The 19,396-nt window shown below is 42.1% G+C and overlaps 1 protein-coding gene across 1 annotated transcript in view; it reads right to left on the bottom strand.

Annotated features, from left to right (window-relative positions):
* The window catches only part of APOB (apolipoprotein B), a 37,279-nt gene that overhangs the window by 3,590 nt on the left and 14,293 nt on the right, over positions 1 to 19,396 (bottom strand). The window contains exons 16-26 of the mRNA XM_072767603.1: positions 18,694 to 18,885; positions 17,441 to 17,608; positions 16,766 to 16,977; positions 14,123 to 14,305; positions 13,158 to 13,279; positions 11,524 to 11,734; positions 10,780 to 10,955; positions 10,469 to 10,656; positions 9,847 to 9,992; positions 7,838 to 8,211; positions 117 to 7,313 (exon numbers count right to left, since the gene is read on the bottom strand). Coding sequence (XP_072623704.1) covers positions 117 to 7,313; positions 7,838 to 8,211; positions 9,847 to 9,992; positions 10,469 to 10,656; positions 10,780 to 10,955; positions 11,524 to 11,734; positions 13,158 to 13,279; positions 14,123 to 14,305; positions 16,766 to 16,977; positions 17,441 to 17,608; positions 18,694 to 18,885 — 9,169 coding nt within the window. The remainder of the gene's footprint in view (positions 1 to 116; positions 7,314 to 7,837; positions 8,212 to 9,846; positions 9,993 to 10,468; positions 10,657 to 10,779; positions 10,956 to 11,523; positions 11,735 to 13,157; positions 13,280 to 14,122; positions 14,306 to 16,765; positions 16,978 to 17,440; positions 17,609 to 18,693; positions 18,886 to 19,396) is intronic.

Genomic DNA, 19,396 nt, shown 5'->3' with positions numbered 1-19,396 from the left:
AAATTTTGCTATGGAGAGTAATTGTGCTTCCATTCTTACAAAAATATGTAATTATTTATTCACAACTCTCATTGCAAATATAGAGCATACAGAAGAGGAGTCAGGACATTTCTTACCATTTAGATCATATTCCAGGAACTGAATGGTTGAACTGCATGTGGAATTCAGGAACGTTTCAACATATTCTACTTTGTTTTTCAAACCAGCACTCCAAGTAGCATTATACAGAGGAGAGACCACTCCAAAATGTGCAGTCAGTGCTCCAAAGGATGGAATGAAGATTCCAGCAGGCACAGAGAACTTAATGGAAGGAGTCTCAATAGTCTGCTCAGGTATGGTAATAGCTGGCAACTCAAAGTCTGCAAATTTGCTGGCCACCTCATTTAGATACTCAACAGCACTGTCACCTGAACTACTTTGTAGAAGAGTGAACTGGGACACAGTTAATTGAGATGCAGGAACAATTATCTCAAAAAAGGGAACTGAGGAGTCTTCTGGTTCAGAATATTTTGTTAACACATCAATTTTGGGGAATTTCACTTTGGGTAGCATTGGTATATTGAGGGAAAATGGCAAAGTGCTTAGCTTCTTGTAGACTTTTATTTCACTGAAATCAATTGTGTAGGATGGAACCTGAAGATCTGTAAATGGGACTTGGAATGTAGGTATGACAAAACTTGAATTTAAGTCACTTAGTTTCAGCCTGGGAATAATGAATTTATCAGCCAATTCTTGCACAGGGACAGAGAAATGATAGCCTTTGGGGTTTTTGGTGTATACAAGGGCAGTTGCAGCATGAAGATACTGTCTCTTATCGATGCTGGTGGTGACATCCAGCTTGAGGAGGTCCCATAAGCTCTTGTCATAAATTGGAAGGACGATATCTTTGAGGAACCATAGGGACACTTTTAAGGAACTTCCAACGTCAAGGCGTGCTTCTTCTTGGTCATTGGAAAGCTGTATGTTGTTTTGGAAGAACTCAGAATGAACCTGGACCTCACTTTTCCAGCTGACCTTCTGGTTCTCAGTGTTAGCATTCAGAGACATCTCCTGGTCAAGGTAATTGATTTCAAGGAAGGAATTTGGCTGCCTTGCATGGACCCGAACAAGGGCTGACATTTTCCATGGGGAGAGTTCCAGGGTAGCTTTGCTTGTATGCTCTCCAGATGATGAAAACAAGTCCTCTAGCTGTAAGGAATTCTTCATATTGTGTTCCCAGATGGCATAGATGCGTTGCAGAGTGGTTTCTCCAGCAAAATTTTCTTTTACATCAAAGTTCCAGATACCATCAACTTTGGAAGCCCCTTGCAGCTTCACTGAAGACCGAGTACTCTTGGAATTCAAGTAAGTGCTGGCCTCACTGGCAATAGATCCTGAATATTCCCGTGAAAGGACTGAACCCTTGACATCTCCTTTGGTGGATGACTCAATGGAAAAGTAAGAGGTGAGGCTCTCTAAGCTGAGTTTGTGGTTGACTCTCCCTGTAGCAGTAGAGTAGAGTTTGGGGGAATTGAGATCATATATTAATTCAATGGATGAAGAGACAGTAGGCTTTGACTTGGTATTCCCATTAAGTTCTTGCTTGAAATTCATTCTCAAAATGGGAATTTGGACTTTTGCAGAGGTTGTCACTGATGCCTCCATGTTTTTCTTGGTCAAACTAATAGTACTGTCATGGTTGCCTTCCACAAATTTATTACTCAGAGACAAAGCTGTAGCTAGCTTCAAGCCTCTTTTCCTCGTCAAACTTGAGGTGCCCTCTAATTTGTACTGCAGTCCATCAATGACAGAAGAAGAGGATGTTAGGAAATGAGCAACAATATCTGACTGGTTATATAGTCCAACATTGGTATTTAGTGTGATGAGGCCTGATTTAAAGGAAAAGTCATAGGTAATGTTGCCCATGGCTGGAATGAAAATATCACTTGGGGTACTCAATACCTGGAAATCTTTCATGTAAAAATGAATTGGGATGATATGCTTATCTTTGTTTTTCTTATACTGAGACTTTACACTTAAATCAAATGATTGCCTTGTCGTCTTCAAGAATTCCTTCAAGCCTGTTTTTTCCCATAAGGAGAAATCTTTCACGTGGGGAGTTGTGAGTGTTGTGTAAGGTAGAGTCATTTCAGGAATTGTCAAAGGAATGTTGAGGAAATCCAGGTTGGCTTCTCCATTTATTCCTATGTGGGCCTCAACACTGTTCTCATTGTTTCCAGCAGAGAAATTATGATGGTACTTATACTGATTGAACCTGGCACTTGCTTGCCAACCTGCTTGCTGGGTGCTAGGACTCAAAAGCAGTATATAATTGTTCAAGAAGTCTACCTTCCCAATCAATTTTAATGGAAAACTAACTTTCAAATTCCCTTCATTATTTGTGGATGCAGTAAGCTCAAATGGCTGTGCTGTAAAGAAAAGAGAATTTTTCAAAGTTCCAATAATTTTTCCATTTAAATGAGCATTATGGTTGCCAGTTATCTCTGCCTTCCTTTCTCCAAGCAGTGCTGTGCCTTTAGCATCTAGAACGCTGTGGCCTACATGCTGGGATTCAACCTGTGACTGGATTTCAAATTTAGAAAAGTCAGGGAAGCTAGATTCAAAAACCAAGTTTTGGCTTAATTTTAGGTGTTTGCTACTGATCTTATTAGACAATCCAAAGGAAGCCATGGCTTCTTTCATTGTAAAGCTAACTTGTGATTCATGTGCTCCTTCATCTGAGGATGTGTTGCAGGCCCATTTCCAAGACCCTAGTCCAGAAGAAGTCCATGTTATGTGTCCAGATTCCAACAGGGTCTTGATTTCATTACGTAGCTCAGCCTGGCTGGAGAAGTCCAGTTTGGGGATGTTCAATTTGTGGAAGTACTTTGTGCTGCTGTTCAAAGTGAGCTGATTGTTTATCCTGACGAGCACACCATTACTAAGCTCCAGTGTATTTTTTTCTGTGTGTAAACCTGCCACTGTGTTTGATTTTCCCTCAATGGCATTTCCAAAAAACAGCACTTCACTCTCATGCTCTGTTTTCAAGTACTTGCTGGAGAACCTCACAGATTGTTTCATAACCAGTGGACTAATCTTAGGGTCTGAAAGCTGTGCATTGGCTTGAAAATCAAAACTGAGAACTTCTAATTTGGACTCTCCTCTGGCGGTGATGGAAGCTGCGATCTCCGCCTTGTTCCCTGAAGTAGTTACATTCTGAATGTCAGCATTTGCATCTAACGTGAAAAGGGGAGACTGGATTTTCAAAATGCTATGCAGCTTGCCAAAAGTTGGGACTTCAACTGTGTGTGGCATGCGGGGAAGCTGGAATTCTGGTATGTGAAGGTCAGGAACTTGATAATCTTTAAAATCAAAATTTGGGATTATGAATTCTGGAATTGTGATTTCTGGCAAACAGAAGTCTGGCAGAGTGATGCTAGCAAGAATGGTGTCCACTCCCTCCAGGTCCCTCAGGTACATTTCTGGAACTGGCCACTGCAGCTCACTGGACAGCATCTGGTCAATGGTTCTGATGATCTTTACTTTTAGTTCTACCAAGTCAATTGTAAAGGAGGGCACATGGAAGGTATTAAGGATGGTAAATTCTGGTGTGGTAAACTTGGGTGGAATCTCTATATCTTTCAACCTTTTGAAGTTGATCTGGACTGATGGAACCTTCAAATCTGTCAGGGGCACTATGAAGTCTGGAGTCTGAAATGTAGCTTCCTGAAGAGCACGGAGACTGACTTCAAAGGCAGGCATGGTTCCAAAGGTGGTCTGGATTTCAGGAACAGTGAACCCTTGTTCTACAAAGGCTTTCAAGTTCTCAGCCCAGTGTTGGATAGAATACTGTTCTGCAAAGTCAGTAATGTTCTTAGCGGCGAGACTCCACCAGTCAGAAATGTAAGTGACAAGTGTGCTGTAAACCTGGCCAACCAGGGACAGATACCGCTTAACTTCCCGCTGAATATCCATTTGATACACTCGCTCTCGTATATCCTCTAGGGTCTCTTGGAATTTCTCTTTTATGTAGGTTAAAGATGTTGAATTTAAAGGCTCCTGCAACCAATCGAAGAATAGAGTTATTTGGGTGCCCTTAAGGTTTTCCAGATGGACTGAGACCATGGCTTTGATGTCTTCTATAAATAGTCTCAGTGCTTTAGCTTTCTGTGGAAGTTCCAGGGCCTGGATTTCACCATTGAGTCTCTGGGTCACCTCATGGATTTTGTTATTGGCTTCATCTACAAACTGGTGATAATCAAATGATCTTAATTTCTTTACCAACATGTCAAGGAATCTGTTTACTCCTTCAATGATTTTCTTAAAAGAGAATGCTTTAAGCTGCTTGATAGCATCATCAATACACTTAACTAATTTCTCAAAGTGATCTTTTATTTTAACTTGTTGTAGGACACTGCTTAGCTTCTGAACAGTCTCCTTCAACTTATATTGGTGGGCCAACTGTACCAATTTATCCATTAGAACCTGGATGTGTCGGTCTATTCCATACATCTTAATTAACTTATGGGACATGGTTCCAAACACATTGATTTTCTCAGCTACTTCAAAATCTTTCATAAGATTTACAACATAGTTTCTGACATGCTCAATAATTTCCTTTATTCTTTGAAATGGAATTGTAATTCTCAACTTATCTAAAAGAACTCTGACATCAAGAGCCTCCACCTGTTGTTTTAACTGGTCAGCAAGGTGCTGGATGTCTATATTCTGAATGTGTGTCTCGAGTTGTTGCAATTTCTCTTGTATCTGGATTTTGATTCGATACTTAGTGTCCACATTTTGAATCCAAGATGCAGTGCTATTTCCAATTCTGTTAAAATCAGTCTTTTCAATAAACAAACACACATCATGGATTGTTTTTACTAAATTTACATGGATATGATAATGTTCATCAAGAATTTTCAGTTTTTCAATGATTTGATCAATAATCTTAGCAAGTGCTATTTTAAAATCACGTAAATCATAATTATCTTTAATATACTGATCAAATTGTATCACATATGTTTTTAGTTGAGACAGTTTGTCATTAAGGCTGATTTTGGTATTGTTCAGTGCAATTTGTACATCATTTTCTGTAATTCTATAATTTTCTATGAGAGCAATTAGTTTCTCCTTGGCACTTGAAACTTGTCTCTCCCAATTGAGTGAATTCAGATAACCATAGGTTTGCTGTGGGAGTTTGTCCAAGGCTGTTCTGTATTTCTTCACAAATTGATCAATATTGATGAGTTTCAATTCTCTCTGTATGGTTTCCAGTGCTGATATAATTACCATTCGTTTCTCCTCAAAATATTCTGGCAGGCTTTCAAAGAATGGGAGGTTAATGGTGTGGACATTTTGATTCTTGTCATATTTTACAGAAGCAACAACACTGTATTCTTGGGGTTGGGCAACAGCATCCCTCATCCCTAAAACATCAATTATGTTTATGTATTCACTGAGCAAAAATGGCACTGGAATCGAGAAGTCTATCATGGTGGGTTCAGCCAGGGCTCGTCCTCTAAGCTCCATACCAACTTTGTCTTTATCATTGTAAGCATCGAAGTCTTGGCTGTATTCATTTTCATTCAGCTGGGTCTTGACCTTCCAGGTGCCTGTCTGCTCAGCCGGAGTAAGCAGGGCACTGACTTTGTGATCAAGACCAGTAGTGATGCTGCTCTTCAATGGGAGATGGTGACTTGTGGATCCTTTGTAATCATGAGAGAAAGTAAGGGCCAGAGGCTCTGCTTTCAATAGGAATTTGCTATACAGCTGCCCAGTATGATCTCCCCAGAAACTCAGTTTCCCATTGCTATTTGTAAGTGCATCGATGGTCATTGTAAAAGGGGCCATTGCAGAGTGAACAATGTTGCTGAAATGGAGCGAGTCCGAGTTGTAGCTTGTACTGATGTCAATGGCTGAAGCCAGCCCAGCGATATTTGTGTTGAGCCGATGGCTGAACTCTGTACCCTGAACTTTAGCTACAGTATCTGTTTTATAACTTGCTGATAAGTCAGCATAAGAAATGGTGTAGATGTGTTTTATTTCATTGTTTTGGTAGACTCCTTTTATGTTTCCACCCACATTCAGCTTCAGGGGTTCTAGCCGTAATTTCCCACTGTTGGTCAGATCCAGAGCATTGAATTGCAGGTCATTGCTTAAAGTTGTTATGAGAGAATAGGGCTGTAGTTGTACATTAAAATTTTGCTTATAAAACTTGTCAGAGCTATAAATGTTGTCAAGTTTTGAAGAGAAGTCCAGTGACAACCCTGCAATATTCAGGTTGTTCGTGTAGTCAAGCTTCATCTCAGCATAGGATCCCATCATGTCATTTGAAAGTTTAAGGCCCTCCCGGCTGATTTTGAAGTTGAAGACATTTTTGCTGTCAATGCCCAAAATCATGGCCTGATAAGCACTTCCCAATGATACTTCTGTGAGGGCGGCTTTTCCGTCTAGACTGAATTTTGCATTGTGTTCCCTGAAGCGGCCGTTCGCTGTTAATCTCACAGATGCCCCAGAGAGGCCAAGTGCTGCATTCAGCTCGTTCTCCAGCACCAGAGGGTTATACTTCAAGTTGGTAGTTGCACTGGTAGACATTCCATCTTGGGCAATCCTTAGTGTTGCTTTGTGAGCACCACTATTAATTTTGTCAGTGCCCAAAACATCAGCATTTAATTCTAGGCCATGGGAATTTAGTGATCCAGAAAGCAGTGTGAAGAATCTTAATGACTTGTAATCAGCCTGATATTCAGAACGTACCAATGCATTCTGCTTAGAGAAGGTCATATCTACTTTGTTATAAGTGGCAAAGTCTTCATGCTTCCCACTGGTGTCAGATTTCAGAGTCAGCTCATAGTTCTCATATCTCAGGAAAGCAGTATTTTTAATGATGCCATCTTGCAGATCCGAGGTGGAGGTTAGGGAGACAGTTCCATCCTCATATCTCCCTGTTATCTGGTTGGTGCCCTGCAGGTAGGAGGAGTTAAACCTCAGGTTGGACTCTCCTCTTAACTGGCCTGTAGTAGAATCCCTCTGGTAAGACAGGTCATATATGCCTTTGGCATAGAACGAAGAGACCGTAAACTGCCCATCAATCTTGGCTTCCTTGACATACAAATGATGTTTCCTTTTTGAGTCCAAATGTAATGAAGCAGACATCTGAGGTCCCCAGGCAGTAGAGGTGTTAAATGTTAGCACACTTTTGGAGGCTGGATTATTTCTAATTTTTTCTACATGACTGAATTTCATATTTGAATCCAGTAATTTGTGGTGAAGATACCCATCGCATGATAATGTGAATGTATTCCTGTGGTCATAGGTTGTTTCTCCAGATCCTGAAATAGAAATGAAAGCACATTAGTTAAATTAAATAGTAAACTCCCAGAGAAATTGCTATGTTAAATGTGTCATTCAATAATAAAGTACCCCCCACTCCCAAATAGAGCCCCACTGATCTCGGTTAGTCATGTAACTCTCTCCTCCATCCATAACACAAGCATAAAATCTGACAACAAAACGCTTCCCTGACCACCATAGATCTTGTTGAGTCCCCTTATCAAGTGCTCCTTTGTCCCTTATACTTATCCACTAGACCCTATCATAGCACCTCCTATCTTGGATTTTCATTGCTATTTTAGTGGTCTGCTTCTTCTGTTACTGCCTCAGTAGAATGCTTGGTACGTATTACACGTTTAATAAATATTTCTATTAGCTGAATGAATGAATGGATGAATTGGCTTCCGAATAGCAAGGAAAATATCTGTACAAAAGCCCAAGTCCCTTCCTTCCCAGAGGAGACTATCCCACCAGAGCCTGCAATGGATTAACCCTGTGTACTCTCTACCCAACCATGGCTTACCTTGCACACTGTAGGACAGCAAGTCAACCACAGAGTCAGCCTTCATGTGGTATTGAGCCTGAAGGCTCCAGTGGTTGTTGGTGGTGTTGCCACCAGTGTAGGAGGCAGACCAGTTGTATAGATTGTTGTAGATATTTGCAGAGAGGTCTAGAACACCCAATAGAGGCACCTGGAGTTGATACAACTTGGGAATGGTAAAAGTGGGGACCTGGAATTCCCGAGATGGTAGGTAGAATCCTATGGACTTGAAGTTGAGGTCTGGTGTTTGAATAGTCTCTAACATCTTTAGCTCTTTGGAGGATTTTCCACCAAAAGGCAAAGGAATCTCAATTTTCACACTGTTCTTGTTCAATGTGTATTTGACTCGGCCATCACTAAAATGAACAACAAAGACAACGTCCCCATGGTCAGACATCAAGAACTCAAAGTTCCCTGCTATCTGACCTTCCAAGCAATTGTGTGTGTGCCCCATTCCAAACCCATCCTGTGTTTTTCCTCACACTGCTCCCTGTGTTTGCAATTGTGCTTTTCACCTCCATCCATTCAACACTCAAATCCATTCAAAGCCCTTCAAGGACCGGTCCCTTACATCTACCTCAAAGAACATGCCACATTTTTGCTTACATAATTAGCACGTGCTTGTTCATTTGCCAGTCAGTGTCTACAAGCTCTTCCTGGGAGGAAGGATGACACCTTACTGGTTTTTATCTTCTCACTACACCTAGGCTAGCATCTTACCCACATGTGACACTTGGTACTTCATGTTTGCTAAACTGAAATGAGACAACTGGGTATGTGAAAAGAGTGCCGGTGTGGGAGGCAGTAATCTCAGGCTATAGTTTTAGCTTCCAGAGTGGTGATGCTATGTGTGTGTGTGCCTCTCTGAGTCTCAGTCATGTTATCTATATAGTAGGGATAATGGTACCATTTCTGCTGACCTCACAGAGCTGGTCTTGGCTACCTAAAAGTCCTTTGTAATCTTTTCAATACTATGTACATACAGTGGACTACTATGAAAACTTATCATAAAGTAGAACAGCAAGATTTAGATGTTACGCAAATAAATTGTTGATTGCATGACTCCAATAAGCTACTGCCTATCCAGGACCACAACACTCAATGAGAGGATGAATTAAGCCTTGTCCAATTCTAAGATCTGTCTCCCCTATAGCACAAAGAACACCATTGGTCAGAAATCTTAGCAGTGAGGGAAGAGGGTCCTGGATCATCTGAGGATGACATTTTTCCCTCTTATCCTCAGTAGGCTTTGTCCATGTCAGTACATTGGTGGACTTCAGTCCTTTCACATTTACTTGGTCTATTAAACTTTGCTGCTCAGCCATAGACTATGGAAAGGCCAATAAGACACAGACTACTTGTTTTCTTAATCTTGAAGATAATACAGACAATAGTCAATCTAGAAAAGACTATACTTTTTTCAGTATTTGATTTTTTTATTTTCATGATGTAAAGCAAAGCATCCCATGTATCTTTGTAACTAGAGGAGTGGACTGAGTGTGACTTCCCCACAAGGATGAGGCCATGTTGCTAAAGGGAAATGCCCTCTCAGGATGCTGCCTTCCTGCAATGCTCTTGGGGTTTTCTGACGCCCTTGAGCTCCACAGCCAGCCTGAAGTTAGCAATTTCTCTAGTCATTCTCAAATTCTCACAAACCAGTTATGTCTGCATCCTGATCCCAAACAAATGGGGAGTTCACTTATAATGGAGAAAACTATATGCTTCCAAATTCAGATTGCAGTGCATAAAACCTCTTTGTGTGAATGTATCAAAATCCCCCAATTACTTTCTTAGGTTCCTTCTGACTGCATTGCTGTTCACATTCAGACCCCATGTCCAATAATGCAAAAATGCCATTGTGTTTATGTGACAGTTTTCAATCTCATTAAGATGCGATTGAAAATGTAAATTTAAAAAGAGTCTAAATTATGCTAACTAAATCTTTCCATTTACTTTTCATGGTTCAAGATTTTTTTTTTTTTTTTTTTTACCTTTTTAAGAAGATGTTTTCTGGGACATGGAAGTCTGGCAATCCCATTTTCTGGAGGTACAATTCTTTTAGGCCACTGAGGTGATCTTGCAAATTCTGGGCATAGGGAAGACTCCTAGATGCCTTCTGAAGCCATGTATCTGTTGCCTGCAAAGTAACAGAAACTTCTTTAGAGCAATGGGTATGGAGGGGCCTTGAAGCACAATTAACATCAGGTGATAATCTGTATTTGACAGATCAATCACTAAGCAGAATGATACACTGAAAGTTAAAAAGAAATCATAGAAAATTATGAATTTGGTTGCTAGTCATGGATCTTTTCCTGTATTTTATAAAAAGAATATATAATGTAGTCCAACTCTTAGCCAGGGTCCTGAAGTTTCCTTTGATATTATAGGCACAGTAAACTCTTCTGCTTAGCAGTATTCATTAGGTATTTATCACACACGGCCTTGTGTAACAGGGTGACTAAGCATACATGAATGTTTGTTTGCTCCCCAGGAATTCCCTGGGATAGGAAGCATACCTTATCGAGCTTTGGATGCTCTTTTACCTAACTCAGGGTTGAGTATGTAATTAGTTGTTATAACCCTGTATTTATTGACTCACTGATTTGTACTTACAACCATTAATTTGGAGCCCACGTGCCGGAAAGTCATGTCTGTTTGAGGAACTCTGTGATCCAAGAGACTACTGGCATACATATGCAAGCTTTTAGGATAATCAGAGAAATCCATGGGGAAATTAGAAGCTGCTTTTTTGGTATCCACATTGGTGCCTGTGTTCCATTCAAATTCAATCTTCTCTTCATCTGAAAATGCACATGTGAAATCATCATCAACTGCACCAGGTCAGCCCCTAAGCCATGACTCTCAACGCTGTCCTTAAGCCCATAGTGCTTTTGGAAGCACTCACAGAGAGAGGAGGTACATACCATAACGCCATCCCAGCTTCTTGGAAATCGTTAAGCCATAAGCTGTAGCGGATGAGTCCATGTGGACTAGCAGTTTTGTGGGAGACCACTGGGTGAGGATTTCACTTCTGGCTTCTGCTTGCAGACGGGGTATGGAAATAACACCTTTGATTTTTCCTTCTTCCCTCTTGTCGTAGCTATTGAGAAGAAAATCATTTGAGATCAATGACCGTCCATTCCAAGGAGATATGTAGGCTCAAACAGAAGTATCATTTGTGGTGATAAAAATGAGATACATGAATGGCTCCGAAAATGAGCTCATTAACTTTGGAAGCCGACTTCAGCATCAATTCAAGACTTTCCAGGGAGGCATGGGAGAAAGAAGTGATTTTCAAAAACCGTTTGAATCCTGCTGTTTCATTTACTAGCTCTATTGCTTTGGTCAAATTATTTAATCCTCATGAGGTACCATTTTCTTATCTATAAAACAGGGAAACTCATATCTATGTTGCAGTTTATTATGAGAATGAGATAATTCCTCTGGGGCACCCAGCACAGTGTCTGATGAATAGTAAATGCCCAGTGAATGGTAGGAAGGTCCAACTGGACATGTGCAGAGGGTCAGATTACTGAAGGCTCTATCTTCCCTTTGGACTACAGATGGGGGATGCCCCTGGTTTGGTCAGCCTTAAAGCTGAAAGAGGAAGAAAGGAGAAAGTCACAGGGGCTTGTAGTTCAGGTCAGGTTACCCCGAGCCTTCCGTACCTTACGTGGCCAGTGAGAGTGACCTCAGTGATTTTCTTGTTCTGAATGTCCAAAGTGAGTCTGTAAGACTTTTTTTCCATAGCAGATTCATCACTAACTCTGAGGATTGTCCCAAGGTCAACATCAAAATCTGGAATTTGGATTTCACTAGACAAAGTTGTACTTTGCCGGTTATATTTGAACATCATAGCAGCCTCAGTCTGCTTCAGACCTGGAAAGAGGGTACAAGAGAATCAAGACGTGTCTTCAGAAGCTACGTTTAGGAAGGAAGGAGAGGAAAAGGCAGAGAAACCCTAAGCATTCAATGTGCTCATATGAGGACAAAGTTTAGGATTTTACCTTAAATTTCTAACTCAGGGGTGCTCATACGTTTGTTCAGTCTGTACCTGCTTTCTTGTGGGTTTTGTTTTTCTCATTTAATTTCGTGATATACTGGGTGCCTAGGTGGGTCAGTCAGTTAAGCATCTGCCTTCAGCTCAGGTAATGATCCTGGGGTCCTGGGATCGAGCCCTGTGTTGGGCTCCCTGCTCAGTGGTGAGTCTGCTTCTTCCTCTCCCTCTGCCTCTCCCCCTGCTCATGCTCTCTCTCAAATAAGTAAATAAAATCTTTAAGAAATAATTTTGTGACATTCTATCCCTACATTAAAATATCTTCCAAAGTTAACATCTAAGGTTGCCCCATCCCCTATAACCTGCTTCTCCACAAGCCTTTCCTATCTCGGTAAATGGCACCTCCACTCTTCAGTGGCTCAGGCCAAAAAACTTAGAGTCATCCTGATTCCATTTTCTCTCTTACATTCAATACCTACCTTAACAGCAAATCCCGAGAAGCCTAATCTTGAAAATATGTGCAGAATCAAACTACTTCTTAGATCTCTTCTGCCACTGCCCTAATCCAAAGTGCCCGTGTCTCTGGCTTGGATTACTGCAATAGCCTATATACTAGTTTCTCTGTCCTTGGCCCCTAAAGTCTTTCCTCACTATAAACATAGATCAGTTCATGAAAACTCTCCAATGGCTTCCTATTTCACTCACAGTAAAAACCAATGTCCTTGCCACAGCCAATAAAACCTCCTTCCTCTACCTCCCCCTATCTCTGTGAACCTACCTTCTACTACTTTCCTTCCTGATCTCTCTGCTTCAGTCATACCAGCTTCCTTCCTTTTCCTCAAACATTGCAGCCATACAGCTGCCTCAGGGCCTTTGCATCTGCTAGCCCCTTAGCCTGTAACACCCTTTCCATATGACTCCTGCCCTTATTTCCTTCAGGTCTCTTTTTTTATGCTCTTTTACCAGTGACACTTTCCCTTACCATTTCAAACAGCACTGTCTTCCTCCCCCTTCCTCATTCCTGCCACTCCAGACATTCCTCAGATTCCTTTAGCCTCTGTTTTTCTCCCCAGCTCCAATCTGACATTTTGAATATTTACTTGTTGGGCTGTTTGCCATAAACAGCATGAGGGCAGAGAGTTTTTCACCACTGTTTTTGTTCTGGCCTCAGGTCTTAGAAGTGGCCTGACACTTTTCAGGCATTCAGTAAATATTTGTAAAATACATTAAATTAATAAGTCCCCCTTGTGAGTCCTGGACCTGAGACTGAGGCAGAGATGGGAGGAGCCCTCTCTAGATACTTGCCTTCAGTCTGAGTTATAAACGTCAGTGTGTCCACCGAGGCTCCGCCCTCTCTCTGCAGTTCATAGGATACACTGGCGGAATATTGCTCTACTTCTCCGGTGGGCTTCAGTTCCAGCTCAAATCTAAAGATATCACAGTGTATATGGTGCATAATGTTAGAGCTTTCAGTGATGATGTTTACCACCCCGAAACAACTCAGCCTCCATGGCAATAAAAATATGGTCCTTATTTTAATACTGGCTTTTGTCCCTAGCTAGGGACCTAACTAGGGACCTTAACTAGGTCCCTAACCTAACTTAATGATGACCTTTCTGATCCCTTTCAGTCCCTCAAAGAGCCCACGGGAAAAGGGAGACCCCAGGGTGTTTGGACAAACAGAGCAGGAGTTGGCGGGTTGTGTCAGCAAAGCTGAGAACAAGCAGTGGAAGTGGCGAGAGTTGAAGACAAGGAGCCCTGAAGCATGGCCGGGGCTTCAAACACATCAGTAGGCTCCAGGAAAAGTCAAGCTAATGTGTCTGGAGGCTCAGAAGCCTGGACCCTGAATTAGGAACAAATTGGAATCTGTGGTGTGATGACACCACCTATAAAGAGATGCTTTTAAAGGAATATCTCTCACTGGTAATGGCTTCAGCTCCCTTGAGGGAGCGTGCTAGAATTACCTTGGCTGTTTATTTTTTGAGCTAAGACCTCTCTTAGGGGTCATGACTCCTTACCTTCTAGCCCTGCCCCACCCCTTCTCACCTATGGGGAAAAACAGTCCTACCCTCAAAGTTTAGGTAGGAATAGAAGTACCCTTCAGGTGTGTTGGACAGAGGACCGCTATTTTAAGTAATTAAAGGATGGTGCAAAGGCCTAAGGCTGGTGGCACAGGCCTCTTACAACAGAGTAGTTTTTTCTTTGCCCTGCCTACTGGCCATAATGTAGAAGGTGAGCAGATGCCGGGCAGGACACTGCGCAACTCTGACCTGGTGTCCCGGGACAGTGGATAGTAGGAAGCAGATTCTGGAGAGTTGGCGGTGGAGTAAGCGCCCGAGGAACAGTAGTCCAGGCCAGTAAAGAGAGGCCTGCAAGTCGACCAGGACTGGCGGCTCTCATTTAGAGGGGCAAGCTCTTCTGTTTTGGTGGTAGAGACCAAATGCAATGTATTACTGGTGAAGAAAGAAAAAACCTGAGTTACCTTCAAGTTACGAACTGAAGTGAACAACACTGATTGTCGCCTGTCACAGGGCCAATATTTGCCCCCTTACCCTGCTCTTTATCCCCCTTCTGTCCACACCCACCTCAAATTATTTATTTACTCAGAGACGACTAATAGTACAAACATCAACAAGGCTAAGAAACACAGTGACTCTTCTGTTTCAGACATTGCACTACGTTGTCTGCTTCTGTTTGCTGTGATCCCCACAACAGCAGGCATTAGGAGGCTCCTTGTTTTACTGAGGAAACAGAGACGCAGAGATGTTGCATAAGGATCACTGGGACCTGAACTCAGGTGTGCCCCTTCCCTCCCGTGAAAGGGAGCCTAAGGGTAACTCTTACTTTATGCTTCTTTCCACTTCTTTCCCACATTGAATGAGTCCAAGTCACCTCTCCCACTCACACCTCTCCCACTGCACCTGTGCACACACACACACAAAATCCTTTTCTTTCCCTGCTCACTCCCTCTTGCGTCCCTCACAATCAAGAAACTTGTCTGCCTGGTGGTCTTCACTCTTTCAACACGCTTCTCATGAACTATGATCCGACGCCACACCATCGAGCTTCTGGGACTGCCTCCATCGGCATCTCCAAGCACCTTCTTGCTCCCAACTCCCAAGGACATTCTTAGGCATCATATTCCTTGATCTCCCAGAAGCATTAGGTAGAGCTGCTCACTTCTGGCCGGATTAAGACTTTAGAGTCCCTAACCTCTGAAAGGATTATGGAATCCTCCTTCCAAGTACGTACTTAAAAAAAATTGGTAAGTACAACAAAATTCAACAATGTTCTGATTTCATTGAAAGATGCTTTCTTTGAAATATTGTGTTCTTTTCTCAGTATTATTTCATCCTTTTAGGGGTGCCCTAAAAGCCTTGCTGGTAGGCTGGAACTCTAAGTGCCTGCCCACGGGGCAATCCACCCTGGTGGCCTCTGTTGGGCTTCTATGACCCATTACAGCTTTGGCTCTTCCGCCCCTCCAGCCACTCCTTACTCCGTGCTGCTTCTCTTCTGATTCACACATTCACATTTTCCACATTTCTGTCCTACTGTTACATTTACCTGACACCGATTGCTGTTTGACTTCAACGACCTCTATCTGCAGATGACGCCCAAATCAGTATTTGTAGCTCCAGCCTGTTTACTGAGCTTAGACCCATTGGTCCTGCTGACAGCTGGTATCCCAACCAGTTGTGTTATAGGACTTCAAAGGTGGCATATCCCAAACTGAGTTTGTCAGCTTCCCTGTTTCAGCGAGAGGCACTCCCCACTGCTCTTCCTCTTCTTTCTCACCTCCCATCAATTGCCAAGGGCTCATGCTTCCATCCACAAAAAATTTCTAGAGTAGCCTCACTCTTCCATGGACCCTCCTTGGACCCCATCTGGTACAGGGCGCGAGCATTTCTCATGCACATGGTGGGTGTGACGGACTCCAGCCAGTCTCCCTGTCTCCAGTCACACTTGTCCATCTGCACCCCTCTCTGGTGTCAGAATACGCCCTCTAAAACACCAACCTTGCTTTACTTATGGTCCCATTTTAAACTCCTCTGCCTTCAGAAGAGTCCGACATCTTTCAGATGGCTCAGAAAGCTGACCCTTTCCAGCCTTTGTCACCTCCCTCCACGACTCCTGTGCCCTATACCACACTGAGTTTCGACTTTCTTGTAGCTCCTAAATCCTATTCTTTTGCCTTCAAGCCATTCTTTTCTCTTGGCCTGGGAACACTCATTCCTCTCTCTTTGGTCTGTATAACTCTGACAGCCTTCAGGTATCAGGTGCTTCCTCTCCTTGAGCACTTGGCACTTAAAGCTTGCTTTACTGTACATCCCTCCTGTGAACTGTGGGCACTAGGTCAGGTGTATCTCATTCCATGGGCTTCGTATATATTAGGCACTTAAATACTGTTTTTACTATTTTTAAATCAATAAATTAAGGTGTCCAATATAGAGAAACTAAGGTAAGTCAATGTTTAAGGATATCATTGAAAATGGAGCTCTCCGTAAAAGCTGCATCCTATAATCATGAGATTAGGACTCTCATGCTCTATCCACTGAGCTAGCTACCACAGATCAGTATGTCCTCTGGTGTTCTTCCTATGAAAAAAATGTTCATTTTCCAAGGATGATTTCTCTAGAGTTTGTGTTTCTTCATTCTCAAAACAAACGAATAAACAACAACAACAAAAAACCTAATATCGAGTGATTAATCAGTAAGTCCTAAATGTCAGTTTGTAAAATGTGGACAGTCAAGGAAATTGTAATATTTAGGTGAGTCTAAGCTAGGTTAACCTTCTCTCACCCCCCCACCCCCCAGGTACATGGGGCCCTGAATTATCTCAGGCAGTCAAGTCCCATGGGTCCAGTCTCAACTGTCCCTCTCACACTGGCTGGTGATCTGGTGGACAGAATTACCTGCCACTGAACAGCTTGACTGGCCTCGTCGGAGAAGGAATGACAAACTTGAGCCTTCCAGCTTTGAAGGCAATTTGCATCTCCAGACCTGTCTCGTGGAAGAAGTTGGTGTTCATTTGGATCCCAGTCTTTGAAAAATCCGGGATGATGATGCCCATATTTGTCACAAACTCCATGGACACAGAAGGCTTTGCTACCAGCTCCGTGAGCAACTGTAAATCAGAAAATGACCTGTTCAACTTCATTGAATACCTCAGCCCCTGTGCAGTCAGATCAACCACCCTTCCCCATCCCTGGGCAAACATCTCTGGATCACTCACAGCTCAGGAAACATTACTGTGATATCTTAGGAGGAAGAAAAGCCATGTTCCCAGTTCCCCAGAAGAAGACCACGTTGAGACCCAGCACTAGGAAGTGCCCAAGTTAACTTTAAGCATAACAGGATGAAAAAAAGACAGGAATCTTCATTTATCGAGAATTACTGTCTCCTTATTGCTTGCTAGGAGCTAGCCAGGTGGCGCCTCCTAGTGGAATCCTACAGTTTTTCATAAAAATGAATAAGGAGATGATGATGATGTACTTCATCTTGAACTGCACACATTTTAAAATTGTACAAGAAACTCACCATGGAGGAAATGAACAACCTAAGGAATGAGAAAGTGAGCAGGGTCTTACATTGGCCATTTCCACCTTCATTCCGGCCTTCATTCCAGGAGTGATGACTCCAGAGGAGGAGACTTGCAATTGTAACCCAAGTCCAGTGGGGAGTTCAAAGGCGTTGTCCATGAAGATGTAGTGAAGAAATAAGTCATTCTTTAGGCCTTTTCTGATGGCCTCTCCAATCTGTAGATCAACAGGGGACAGTAGCTATAAGAAAGCCTCATCAAAGCAGGATTTGTGAAATGTACCCTTCCACATATGAGACAATAGTTATTCTCTATCTAGAAAGGAACAGACTAGGATATTTTGATTAGCTGAGTATTTGATAAAAATCAATGATTATTGGTTTCAACAGATTGGGATTTAAGAAATTGCTCTAGACAGATACCTTGTCATTTTGAATTAGTGGTTCAGTCACTTAAGAATATTGCTGTGCCTCAGAGCTTTATGAGCTATAAGTCGCCCTGAATGGCATGGCTTAATTCTAGTTATTTGGAGTCTAAATGGAAATGAGGGTTTACTTAAGCATAATCTATTATGATAAAACCACTTTTTTTTAAAGGATTAATTTATTTTAGAAAGTGGGGAGGGGCAGAGGGAGAGGGACAAGCAGACTCACTGCTGAATGCCAGAACCTGACTCAGGGCTCAACTCCAGGACCTGAGCTGAAACCAAGAGTCAGCTGCTTAACCGACTAAGCTACCCAGGCACCCCAAAACCATTTTTTTAAACTAATGAGCTATCGAGATGATGTACATATTACTAGGCATTGCTTTTGGGTTTTTTTAAATAACATTTCTAGAAAATAACTTGAAATCTGGTTTCTTAAAGCCAACATTATTATTAATCAAATATCAGGGAATATATTTAGATATTTTCTCCCTTATTAATAAATTAATAATGATGAAAACTATAGCTCATATTTAGATAGTACACTGTGGTTTGTCAAATACATCCTTTCATAATCATTGTAGCATAGATCTAGGGAACTTGTAGCATAGAGGGAGATACACTTAATATTATTTTCCAGATAAATAAATGAATACCTTTAAAAGATATATCTCACATTATGAATGGTCTAATTTCTAAATGTTACCAATTCTTTGCAATCCAAGAATCTTCCTCTCTGAAATTCAAGGCAAACCTGCTTCTTTGGAAGAAGCAACAAGTACTTTCTCTGGTTTGTGGGACAGATCTTAAGGAATCTGGGAGATCTAAGAAAAGCATGGGCTAATCTCATTGTCTGTGATGGGGCCTGACCCACTTACCATCTGGGGGATACCGGCAAGAGTGTGAACACCATTCAGCAGCATCTTTCCCAGGAGCTGGAGGTCATGGAGCCTGACAAAGCCAAGCTCCTCTCCCAGGATGTGGAGGTAGGCTCTGGCTTCTGGGAATTCTTTGGATTTCAACTCTTTGATCAACCTCTCAACATTGAGCATAATTCCATTGACCATATCCTAGGATTTTTAATGACAAAATTTCTAATGAGATGTCAGCATTGTCAAACACCTTTAGAGTCTTGATGTGGGGCCCATCTGTTCAGCCATTATGGGCTAAACAGAAGTACACAGGTGGGGATGTAGGGAAGCCACTGAAATCACTCCCACCTTTTACTGAAAGATAGATAACTCCAAATTGAGATGAAAAAAGAACCTGAGGTCTTATCAGGGATAGCAGGTGCTTCCATGCTATTCCTGACTTGGATGTAGGCATATTAAGAGGGACCTCTGTCCTTCACGATACCAGAATTCCTCGGGCTCACCAGGAGTGGAAGATTGTCCCTCACCCCTCCCCTGATTGCCCTTTTTGCCTTAGATGAGGGACGAATACTATGGGTATCTGGAGAAAATGTACCTGCTATATAAATTGACCAAAGCTTGAAAAATGCCCTATCCTAGACAAGTCCTTCTTTGAGATAAGAAGAACTCCACAGACTGATATTTAGATATGTGAAAGAAGAGTGATTGA

The sequence above is a fragment of the Vulpes vulpes genome, chromosome 8, assembly GCF_048418805.1.
Source record: "Vulpes vulpes isolate BD-2025 chromosome 8, VulVul3, whole genome shotgun sequence".
NCBI lineage: Eukaryota > Metazoa > Chordata > Mammalia > Carnivora > Canidae > Vulpes > Vulpes vulpes.
This window is presented reverse-complemented; position numbering and strand designations above follow the sequence as displayed.